At 46.5% G+C, this 12,630-nt stretch overlaps 1 protein-coding gene across 1 annotated transcript in view; it reads left to right on the forward strand.

Annotated features, from left to right (window-relative positions):
* Positions 1-3,757: 3,757 nt before the first annotated feature.
* TBRG1 (transforming growth factor beta regulator 1) overlaps positions 3,758-12,630 on the forward strand; it is a 62,893-nt gene continuing 54,020 nt past the window's right edge. The window contains exon 1 of the mRNA XM_053690964.1: positions 3,758-3,938. Within this exon, the coding sequence (XP_053546939.1) occupies positions 3,758-3,938 (181 nt within the window). The remainder of the gene's footprint in view (positions 3,939-12,630) is intronic.

Here is a 12,630-nt window from a genome sequence, read left to right on the forward strand (position 1 = left end):
TGATCGTTAATTAATAAATAAATGTGCCACGTATGCAAACCCACCTCGTCTTCAGCTGCTATAGATATAAACTTTTTCATTTCCCTCAGGCCCGTATTATATTTCAGGAGAGGTAATGAGACACTATTATGGCAATGCTTGTTCCATCTCAAGCCAAAACATACACATATTATTTAGCCATATAGTAGTATCAAATACAGATGGCAGCTCCTAGGCTTGAAAAATGCAGGTACAACAATGGTATACAAAAGTACAAGCCGTTAGGGAGTGCATCATCTGTCTTACCTTCTCCTTCATTGCAGTCTGTGTTTCTGTTGCAGCGCAATGGAGAGTGGGCGGGAGCTTACTCCCTATTGGTCCAGGGTATAACGTTGGCGCCTCCGGCTGGCGTGCCTGCATGCATGATAACAGTTATACAAGACTCCAAATGATAGTAGAGACGCACTGACAAACTCTGGTTATTTAAAATCCATATTTTTATTATCAAAAAAGATAAAAACAAAACCACAATCCTCCGGTCAGTGTTTAAAGCAAAATAAGTCCAAGTGTGTGAACAAGAATCAAATCAGCCAATAGGAATTCAAGGGAAGCCATCTTTAATCACTATTCAGTGTACGGCGGAGATCGTATGAAGAGGATTCTCCACGCTCCATGGCTCTACGGTCGACGGTTTGCAGTTCCAGGGTCGCCGGTCTTCAGCTCCGTGGTCTTCAGTCTTCAGCTCCGCTCTGCTAAGCGCAGGATGTTCCTGGAAGAAGACTTCACTGCGCTTGGAAGAAGACTTCACTGCCTGGAACAGGACCTTCTCCGCCGGACTTCAGGAACCGTGAGTACCAACCTGGGGGTTAGATTTAGGATTTTTTTAAGGGTTTTTTGGGGGGGTTGTTTTATTTAGATTAGGGATGGGCAGTAAAAGAGCTAAATGCCCTTTTAAGGGCAATGCCCCAAAAAATGCCCATTTCAGGGCAATGGGTAGTTTAGGTTTTTTAGTGTTAGGTTATTTTATTTTGGGGGGGTGGGGGCGTTTAATGTTAGGTGGGACTTTGTATATTTGTTGTAAAAGAGCTGATTATCTTGGGGCAATGCCCTGCAAAAAGTCCTTTTAAGGGCTACTGGTAGTCTATTCTTAGAGTAGGGGGTGTTTTTATTTTCAAACGGCTAGATTTAGAGTTTTGCGGCCAAAGGGATGCGTTAGCTACGCGTGTTTTTTTACCCCCGCACCTTTTAAATAACGCTGGTATTTAGAGTTCTCTGAAGGGCTGCATTAGGCTCCAAAAAGGGAGCGTACAGGCATATTTACCGCCACTTCAACTCTCAATACCAGCGTTGCTTACATTAGCGGCTAGCTTGAAAAACGTGCTTGTGCACGATTCCCCTATAGGAAACAATGGGCAGTTTGGGCTGAAAAAAAACCTAACACCTGCAAAAAAGCAGCGTTCAGCTCCTAACGCAGCCCCATTGTTTCCTATGGGGAAACACTTTCTAAGTCTGCACCTAACACTCTAACATGTACCCTGAGTCTAAACACCCCTAACTTTACACTTATTAACCCCTAATCTGCCGTCCCCGCTATCACTGACCCCTGCATATTATTATTAACCCCTAATCTGCCGCTCCGGACTCCGCCGCAACCTACATTATCCCTATGTACCCCTAATCTGCTGCCCACAACATCGCCGACACCTATATTATATTTATTAACCCTTAATCTTCCCTCCCCAACATCGCCACTACCTTACCTACACTTATTAACCCCTAATCTGCCGACCGGACCTCGCCGCCACTATATTAAATGTATTAACCCCTAAACCGCCTCTCTCCCGCCTCGCAAACACTATAATACATTTTATTAACCCCTAATCTGCCCTCCCTAACATCTGCGACACCTAACTACAAGTATTAACCCCTTATCTGCCGACCGGACCTCGACGCTACTCTAATAAATGTATTAACCCCTAAAGCTAAGTCTAACCCTAACCCTAACACCCCCCTAAATTAAATATAATTTTATTCTAACTAAATAAATTATTTCTTATTAAAAAAATTAATCCTATTTAAAGTATAAAGTATTTATACTTACCTGTAAAATAAACCCTAATATAGCTACAATATAAATAATAATTACATTGTAGCTATTTTAGGATTTATATCCCATTGAAAAGATAGGATACGCAATTGGCGTAAGGGGATCTGCGGTATGGAAAAGTCGCAGCTGGAAAGTGAGCGTTAGACCCTTTCCTGCCTGACTCTAAATACCAGCGGGCGGTAAAAAGCAGCGTTAGGACCCCTTAACGCTGGTTTTGGCGGCTAACGCAGAACTCTAAATCTAGGCGATAGGGATTAGGTTTAATTTTGTTAATTTGATTTTTTATTTTCTGTAATGTTAGCCTTTTTTTATTTTTTGTAAACTTAGTTTTTTTTATTTTTTGTAACTTTAGAAAGTATTAGTTTAAGTAATTTGGGTTTATTTAATGGGGTGTTAGGTTAGGGGTTGTTAGGTTAGGTTAGGGGGTGTTAGGTTAGTGTACTTAGTTATTTAAATAGTTATTTACGTTGTGGGTTTTGGCGGTTTAAAGGGTTAATAAGTTAAATAGGTTTATTGCTATGTAGGGGTTAATATAAATGTGTGTGTATAAACATTTACATATGTGTGCACGTCTGTATGTGTTAATGCAGACATCCCAACCTGCAAAAGCCCATTTCAGGGAGGTGACTTCACTCGCTACTGTGCTGCCTCCACCCCCCTCCCAGTTATATATTGGACACTTTGTAACCCTAAATAAGATAGAGACTTATCATTAAAGTAGCTTCCCACTAAAGTCACATTTAAAAAAAAAGTAGCTTTATTGCACAACCACATACAACATTTTCCAGTGATCGTATGTTTGTTGAATGTTTAAATATTTTAGCATACAAAGTTTAATTACGTGCAGTAAATAAGGTAGTACAGTATTTGTGTTTTAATTTTATTAGAATAAGTGGGTGCTTTTTTGTTACTGATGCATGTTTTGAGGGTTCTATAACGTCCCACCAACTAAAGGCATTCTTAAAGAAACACTTTTCCGGATTTGGGCCACATTGGATCATGGAACTTGGAGTTTCAGGGAGATTGCACTCCATTTGCTGGCATCAGGGAGCCGCTATTCGAATCAGGGAGACTCCCTGAACTTCAGGGAGAGTTGGGATGTCTGTTAATGTGTCAATGTTATGGTTGGAGTTAAATAGGTAGGAGTTGGCAGGACCTCATTTCGTTCTCGGACTTAAAGGGACAGTCTACACCAGAATTTTTATTGTTTTAAAAGATAGATGATCCCTTTATTACCCATTCCCCAGTTTTGCATAACTAACACAGTTATATTAATATACTTTTTACCTCTGTGATTTCATTGTATCTAAGCGTCTTCTGACAGCCCCCTGATCACATGACTTATTATCTTTTGACTTGCATTTTAGCCAATTAGTGCTGTGTTGTGCTGACTCTTAAATAACTCCATGGGCGTTATTTATATAGCCCACATGAACTAGCAGTCTCCTGTTGTGAAAAACAAATAAAAAACATGTTTGTAGTGGCTTAAAAACAGGCAGACATTTAGAGGTTTGCATGTTATAAAGTATATTAATATTAAAATGTTGGTTGTGCAAAGCTGGGGAATGGGTAGTAAAGGCTTTATCTGTGTTTTTTAAACAATAACAATTTTAGTGTTGACTGGCCCTTTAAGCAGCACATGTCTTGAGCCAGCCCTGCCCACTGCCTAGTATGCAGGGCTTGAACTTCAAGTTCCAGAATGCCTTGCAGCAAGGGCCTGCAATTCAGTGGGAGAGGGAGGGGCTCATGCCGGAGTGGAGGGGGAGGGTTCAGTGCAAAGCAAGTTCCAGCGTTCCAGTGCTGAGGAGGAAAAGACTCCCACCAGAGCTGGCTATGAAAATAGAAGATAGAGGTAAGCAGGGCAGGACAGGACAGGACAGGACCTTAGTGTTTTTAGTGTCTGCATTTAGAGAAGACCTGTGTGTGCAGATTGTGTTAGGGAATCACATTGAAAGGATGGTGAGAGGCTTAGAGCAGTAGGGCCACATATCTTTTGATGTGGACAACACTGTGGGGCACTGACTGTTCCCACTGAGCATAAATTCAGTTTGCTGTCACCTTGTTTGAAGAGCCCTGATGTCTCATCTTCTGGATAAGCCACATCTGTAATTAATCTTCATAATGGTACAGGGGTCTTACAGGTCATGCCATGCAGTCCCCCTGTCAAATCAACAAAACTGTCACTCTCCTTTATTAACCCCTTCCTGAGCAGGCAGAAAACAGAACTCTAACACAGCTCAATGTTACTGTCCATCCCAGTGTCTTTAATAACTTGTCAAATTAGGTGTTGAGGCTTAGATAATTATATTATTTTTGTTTGAGTGGATAAAATGACTGCTTTTGCAGCAAATCAATACTGTTAATAAATGCACATTGCTGCTCCTGGGAAACTGATTTCTCCAAGTGTGGCTTATTACAGCCAAAAGTGGAGATTGTACACTCAAGCAGAATACAATTGTATGTCTGTGTTTGTGTATGTCTGGCTGTGTGATTGTGTGTGTGTGTTTGGCTGTGTGTGTGTGTGTGTGTGTGTGTGTGTCTGGCTGTGTGATTGTGTGTGTGTGTTTGGCTGTATGTGTGTGTGTCCATGCCTGGCTGTGTGATTGTATGTGTGTGTGTCCATGCCTGGCTGTGTGATTGTATGTGTGTGTGTCCATGCCTGGCTGTGTGATTGTATGTGTGTGTGTCCATGCCTGGCTGTGTGATTGTATGTGTGTGTGTGTGTGTGTGTGTATGCCTGGCTGCAGTGGCGTATTTAGGTTTTGTGCTGCCCTAGGCACTCAAAGTTCTGCTTTTTATCCCCCTATGATTTTTGGGAAAAAGAAGGGGTTAGGGGGGAAGGGGAAGAGAAAAGTGGGGAGAGAGAGGAGAAAAGGGGAAGGGAAATAAATGAGTGAAAGAAGGGAGGAAGTTGAGAGAAAGGAGGGAGGGAAAGAAGGGATGGAGTGAGGGAGGGAAAGAAATAAGGGAGTGAGTTGAGAAAGGGAAAGAAGAATATACTTTGAAACAATCACTGCTCTTTACGTGCAATAACATACAGTAATTACCATCATTCAAGTAATGAAACTTTTTAAGTGTCCGTTTACTATTTACTCTGTGGGTTCATGAGTTCAGAGAAAGCGAGCTATTAGTAGCTAACATACATTAGCGCTGAGAGTTTATGGTTAGACATCACAAGCTGATCTAAGCAGTGCACAGACGCATCCAGTCTGTTAGTTACCAAGACCTGCAATAAGCACTCTGCTCGAGACCCAAAGTCTTCTTCTCCAGCCACATTTTCCCGGGCAAGTTTCTCACCAAGAACTCTTCTACTACAAAAATGCTGGCGGCTCTAAATGAAGCAACGGTTTAAAGGAGCACTGCCTGTAAAGAGGACCTTAATTGCACGTGCCTTATCTTCTCTGTTAAAGCCTGCACTTTATTGCTCACTGTACTGTGTGCTGGCTTTTAGGGAGAGGATAGGGCAGATGTGCTGCCCCTCCCAAATCTGCTGCCCTAGGCACTGGCCTTGTTGGCCTAGGCCATAATACGCCCCTGTCTGGCTGTGTGTGTACATGTCTGGCTGTGTGTGTGTGTACATGTCTGGCTGTGTGTGTGTGTACATGTCTGGCTGTGTGTGTGTGTACATATCTGGCTGTGTGTGTGTGTACATGTCTGGCTGTGTGTGTGTGTACATGTCTGGCTGTGTGTGTGTGTACATGTCTGGCTGTGTGTGTGTGTACATGTCTGGCTGTGTGTGTGTGTACATGTCTGGCTGTGTGTGTGTGTGTACATGTCTGGCTGTGTGTGTGTGTGTGCATGTCTGGCTGTGTGTGTGTGTGTGTGCATGTCTGGCGCTGTGTGTGTGTGTGTGTGCATGTCTGGCGCTGTGTGTGTGCGTGCATGTCTGGCGCTGTGTGTGTGCGTGCATGTCTGGCGCTGTGTGTGTGTGTGTGCATGTCTGGCGCTGTGTGTGTGTGTGTGCATGTCTGGCGCTGTGTGTGTGTGTGTGCATGTCTGGCGCTGTGTGTGTGCATGTCTGGCGCTGTGTGTGTGTGTGTGCATGTCTGTCTGTGTGTGTGTGTGCATGTCTGTCTGTGTGTGTGTGTGCATGTCTGTCTGTGTGTGTGTGTGCATGTCTGTGTGTCTGTGTGTGTGTGCATGTCTGTCTGTGTGTGTGCATGTCTGTCTGTGTGTGTGTGTGTGCATGTCTGTCTGTGTGTGTGTGTGTGCATGTCTGTCTGTGTGTGTGTGTGTGCATGTCTGTCTGTGTGTGTGTGTGCATGTCTGTCTGTGTGTGTGTGTGCATGTCTGTCTGTGTGTGTGTGTGCATGTCTGTCTGTCTGTGTGTGTGTGCATGTCTGTCTGTGTGTGTGTGCATGTCTGTCTGTGTGTGTGTGCATGTCTGTCTGTGTGTGTGTGCATGTCTGTCTGTGTGTGTGTGCATGTCTGTGTGTGTGTGCATGTCTGTGTGTGTGTGCATGTCTGTCTGTGTGTGTGTGCATGTCTGTCTGTGTGTGTGTGCATGTCTGTGTGTGTGTGCATGTCTGTGTGTGTGTGCATGTCTGTGTGTGTGTGCATGTCTGTGTGTGTGTGCATGTCTGTCTGTGTGTGTGTGTGCATGTCTGTCTGTCTGTGTGTGTGTGCATGTCTGTCTGTGTGTGTGTGCATGTCTGTCTGTGTGTGTGTGCATGTCTGTCTGTGTGTGTGTGCATGTCTGTCTGTGTGTGTGTGCATGTCTGTGTGTGTGTGCATGTCTGTGTGTGTGTGCATGTCTGTCTGTGTGTGTGTGCATGTCTGTCTGTGTGTGTGTGCATGTCTGTGTGTGTGTGCATGTCTGTGTGTGTGTGCATGTCTGTGTGTGTGTGCATGTCTGTGTGTGTGTGCATGTCTGTGTGTGTGTGTGCATGTCTGTGTGTGTGTGTGCATGTCTGTGTGTGTGTGCATGTCTGTGCATGTGTGTGTGTGTGTGCATGTCTGTGTGTGTGTGTGTGCATGTCTGTGTGTGTGTGTGTGTGCATGTCTGTGTGTGTGTGTGTGCATGTCTGTGTGTGTGTGTGTGCATGTCTGTGTGTGTGTGTGTGCATGTCTGTGTGTGTGTGTGTGCATGTCTGTGTGTGTGTGTGTGCATGTCTGTGTGTGTGTGTGTGCATGTCTGTGTGTGTGTGCATGTCTGTGTGTGTGTGTGTGTGTGTATGTCTGTGTGTGTGTGTGTGCATGTCTGTGTCTGTGTGTGTGTGTGTGTGCATGTCTGTGTGTGTGTGCATGTCTGTCTGTGTGTGTGTGCATGTCTGTCTGTGTGTGTGTGTGTGTGTGTGTGAATGTCTGGCTGTGTGTGTGTGTGAATGTCTGGCTGTGTGTGTGCGCGCGCGTGCATGTCTGGCTATGTGTGTGTGCGCGCGCGTGCATGTCTGGCTATGTGTGTGTGCGCGCGCGTGCATGTCTGGCTATGTGTGTGTGCGCGCGCGTGCATGTCTGGCTATGTGTGTGTGCGCGCGCGTGCATGTCTGGCTATGTGTGTGCGCTCGTGCGTGTCTGGCTATGTGTGTGCGCGCGTGCGTGTCTGGCTATGTGTGTGCGCGCCTGGCTATGTGTGTGCGCGCGCGCGCGTGCCTGGCTATGTGTGTGCGCGCGCGCGCGCGTGCCTGGCTATGTGTGCGCGCGCGCCTGGCTATGTGTGTGTGCGCGCGCGTGCCTGGCTATGTGTGTGTGCGCGCGTGCCTGGCTATGTGTGTGTGCGCGCGCGCGCGCATGTCTGGCTATGTGTGTGTGCGCGCGCGCCGGCATGTCTGGCTATGTGTGTGCGCGCGCGCGTGCGTGTCTGGCTATGTGTGTGCGCGCGCGTGTGCGTGTCTGGCTGCGTGTGCGTGTCTGGCTGCGTGTGCGTGTCTGGCTGCGTGTGCGTGTCTGGCTGCGTGTGCGTGTCTGGCTGCGTGTATGCACGTCTGGGTGTGTGTGTATGCACGTCTGGCTATATGTGTGTGCATGCTTGGCTATACAGGGAGTGCAGAATTATTAGGCAAGTTGTATTTTTGAGGATTAATTTTATTATTGAACAACAACCATGTTCTCAATGAACCCAAAAAACTCATTAATATCAAAGCTGAATAGTTTTGGAAGTAGTTTTTAGTTTGTTTTTAGTTTTAGCTATTTTAGGGGGATATCTGTGTGTGCAGGTGACTATTACTGTGCATAATTATTAGGCAACTTAACAAAAAACAAATATATACCCATTTCAATTATTTATTTTTACCAGTGAAACCAATATAACATCTCAACATTCACAAATATACATTTCTGACATTCAAAAACAAAACATAAACAAATCAGTGACCAATATAGCCACCTTTCTTTGCAAGGACACTCAAAAGCCTGCCATCCATGGATTCTGTCAGTGTTTTGATCTGTTCACCATCAACATTGCGTGCAGCAGCAACCACAGCCTCCCAGACACTGTTCAGAGAGGTGTACTGTTTTCCCTCCTTGTAAATCTCACATTTGATGATGGACCACAGGTTCTCAATGGGGTTCAGATCAGGTGAACAAGGAGGCCATGTCATTAGATTTTCTTCTTTTATACCCTTTCTTGCCAGCCACGCTGTGGAGTACTTGGACGCATGTGATGGAGCATTGTCCTGCAGGAAAATCATGTTTTTCTTGAAGGATGCAGACTTCTTCCTGTACCACTGCTTGAAGAAGGTGTCTTCCAGAAACTGGCAGTAGGACTGGGAGTTGAGCTTGACCCCATCCTCAACCCGAAAAGGCCCCACAAGCTCATCTTTGATGATACCAGCCCAAACCAGTACTCCACCTCCACCTTGCTGGCTTCTGAGTCGGACTGGAGCTCTCTGCCCTTTACCAATCCAGCCACGGGCCCATCCATCTGGCCCATCAAGACTCACTCTCATTTCATCAGTCCATAAAACCTTAGAAAAATCAGTCTTGAGATATTTCTTGGCCCAGTCTTGACGTTTCAGCTTGTGTGTCTTGTTCAGTGGTGGTCGTCTTTCAGCCTTTCTTACCTTGGCCATGTCTCTGAGTATTGCACACCTTGTGCTTTTGGGCACTCCAGTGATGTTGCAGCTCTGAAATATGGCCAAACTGGTGGCAAGTGGCATCTTGGCAGCTGGACGCTTGACTTTTCTCAGTTCATGGGCAGTTATTTTGCGCCTTGGGTTTTCCACACGCTTCTTGCGACCCTGTTGACTATTTTGAATGAACCGCTTGATTGTTCGATGATCACGCTTCAGAAGCTTTGCAATTTTAAGAGTGCTGCATCCCTCTGCAAGATATCTCACTATTTTTGACTTTTCTGAGCCTGTCAAGTCCTTCTTTTGACCCATTTTGCCAAAGGAAAGGAAGTTGCCTAATAATTATGCACACCTGATATAGGGTGTTGATGTCATTAGACCACACCCCTTCTCATTACAGAGATGCACATCACCTAATATGCTTAATTGGTAGTAGGCTTTCGAGCCTATACAGCTTGGAGTAAGACAACATGCATAAAGAGGATGATGTGGTCAAAATACTCATTTGCCTAATAATTCTGCACTCCCTGTATGTGTGTGCATGTCTGGCTGTGTGTGTGTGCGCGTGTGCATGTATGGCTATATATATATATATATATATATATATATGTGTGTGTGTGTGTGCACGTCTGGCTATGTGTGTGTGTGCACGTCTGGCTATGTGTGTGTGTGTGTGTGTGTGCACGTCTGGCTATGTGTGTGTGTGCACGTCTGGCTATGTGTGTGTGTGTGTGTGTGCACGTCTGGCTATGTGTGTGTGTGTGTGTGTGTGCACGTCTGGCTATGTGTGTGTGTGTGTGTGTGTGTGCACGTCTGGCTATGTGTGTGTGTGTGTGTGCACGTCTGGCTATGTGTGTGTGTGCACGTCTGGCTATGTGTGTGTGTGTGCACGTCTGGCTATGTGTGTGTGTGTGCACGTCTGGCTATGTGTGTGTGTATGCACGTCTGGCTATGTGTGTGTGTATGCACGTCTGGCTATGTGTGTGTGTATGCACGTCTGGCTGTGTGTGTGTGTGTATGCACGTCTGGGTGTGTGTGTGTATGCACGTCTGGGTGTGTGTGTGTATGCACGTCTGTGTGTGTGTGTGTATGCACGTCTGGCTGTGTGTGTGTGTGTATGCACGTCTGGCTGTGTGTGTGTGTGTGTATGCACGTCTGGCTGTGTGTGTGTGTATGCACGTCTGGCTATGTGTGTGTGTGTGTATGCACGTCTGGCTATGTGTGTGTGTGTATGCACGTCTGGCTGTGTGTGTGTGTGTATGCATGTCTAGCTATGCATGTTTGTTTGTGTGTTGTGTCTGGCTGTGTGTGTGCATGCATGTCTGGGTGTGTATGTGTGTATGCACGTCTGGGTGTGTATGTGTGTGTATGCACGTCTGGCTGTGTGTGTGTGTGTATGCACGTCTGGCTGTGTGTGTGTGTGTATGCACGTCTGGCTATGAGTGTGTGTGTATGCACGTCTGGCTATGAGTGTGTGTGTATGCACGTCTGGCTATGAGTGTGTGTGTATGCACGTCTGGCTATGAGTGTGTGTGTATGCACGTCTGGCTATGAGTGTGTGTGTATGCACGTCTGGCTATGAGTGTGTGTGTATGCACGTCTGGCTATGAGTGTGTGTGTATGCACGTCTGGCTATGAGTGTGTGTGTATGCACGTCTGGCTATGAGTGTGTGTGTATGCACGTCTGGCTATGAGTGTGTGTGTATGCACGTCTGGCTATGAGTGTGTGTGTATGCACGTCTGGCTATGAGTGTGTGTGTATGCACGTCTGGCTATGAGTGTGTGTGTATGCACGTCTGGCTATGAGTGTGTGTGTATGCACGTCTGGCTATGAGTGTGTGTGTATGCACGTCTGGCTATGAGTGTGTGTGTATGCACGTCTGGCTATGAGTGTGTGTGTATGCACGTCTGGCTATGAGTGTGTGTGTATGCACGTCTGGCTATGAGTGTGTGTGTATGCACGTCTGGCTATGAGTGTGTGTGTATGCACGTCTGGCTATGAGTGTGTGTGTATGCACGTCTGGCTATGAGTGTGTGTGTATGCACGTCTGGCTATGAGTGTGTGTGTATGCACGTCTGGCTATGAGTGTGTGTGTATGCACGTCTGGCTATGAGTGTGTGTGTATGCACGTCTGGCTATGAGTGTGTGTGTATGCACGTCTGGCTATGAGTGTGTGTGTATGCACGTCTGGCTATGAGTGTGTGTGTATGCACGTCTGGCTATGAGTGTGTGTGTATGCACGTCTGGCTATGAGTGTGTGTGTATGCACGTCTGGCTATGAGTGTGTGTGTATGCACGTCTGGCTATGAGTGTGTGTGTATGCACGTCTGGCTATGAGTGTGTGTGTATGCACGTCTGGCTATGAGTGTGTGTGTATGCACGTCTGGCTATGAGTGTGTGTGTATGCACGTCTGGCTATGAGTGTGTGTGTATGCACGTCTGGCTATGTGTGTGTGTGTATGCACGTCTGGCTATGAGTGTGTGTGTATGCACGTCTGGCTATGAGTGTGTGTGTATGCACGTCTGGCTATGAGTGTGTGTGTATGCACGTCTGGCTATGAGTGTGTGTGTATGCACGTCTGGCTATGAGTGTGTGTGTATGCACGTCTGGCTATGAGTGTGTGTGTATGCACGTCTGGCTATGAGTGTGTGTGTATGCACGTCTGGCTATGAGTGTGTGTGTGTATGCACGTCTGGCTATGAGTGTGTGTGTGTATGCACGTCTGGCTATGAGTGTGTGTGTGTATGCACGTCTGGCTATGAGTGTGTGTGTGTATGCACGTCTGGCTATGTGTGTGTGTGTGTATGCACGTCTGGCTATGAGTGTGTGTGTGTATGCACGTCTGGCTATGAGTGTGTGTGTGTATGCACGTCTGGCTATGAGTGTGTGTGTGTATGCACGTCTGGCTATGAGTGTGTGTGTGTATGCACGTCTGGCTATGAGTGTGTGTGTGTATGCACGTCTGGCTATGAGTGTGTGTGTGTATGCACGTCTGGCTATGAGTGTGTGTGTGTATGCACGTCTGGCTATGAGTGTGTGTGTGTATGCACGTCTGGCTATGAGTGTGTGTGTGTATGCACGTCTGGCTATGAGTGTGTGTGTGTATGCACGTCTGGCTATGAGTGTGTGTGTGTATGCACGTCTGGCTATGAGTGTGTGTGTGTATGCACGTCTGGCTATGAGTGTGTGTGTGTATGCACGTCTGGCTATGAGTGTGTGTGTGTATGCACGTCTGGCTATGAGTGTGTGTGTGTATGCACGTCTGGCTATGAGTGTGTGTGTGTATGCACGTCTGGCTATGAGTGTGTGTGTGTATGCACGTCTGGCTATGAGTGTGTGTGTGTATGCACGTCTGGCTATGAGTGTGTGTGTGTATGCACGTCTGGCTATGAGTGTGTGTGTGTATGCACGTCTGGCTATGAGTGTGTGTGTGTGTGCACGTCTGGCTATGAGTGTGGTGTGTGTATGCACGTCTGGCTATGAGTGTGTGTGTGTATGCACGTCTGGCTATGAGTGTGTGTGTGTATGCACG

This window comes from Bombina bombina, chromosome 8 (genome assembly GCF_027579735.1).
Source record: "Bombina bombina isolate aBomBom1 chromosome 8, aBomBom1.pri, whole genome shotgun sequence".
Classification (NCBI taxonomy): Eukaryota; Metazoa; Chordata; class Amphibia; order Anura; family Bombinatoridae; genus Bombina; species Bombina bombina.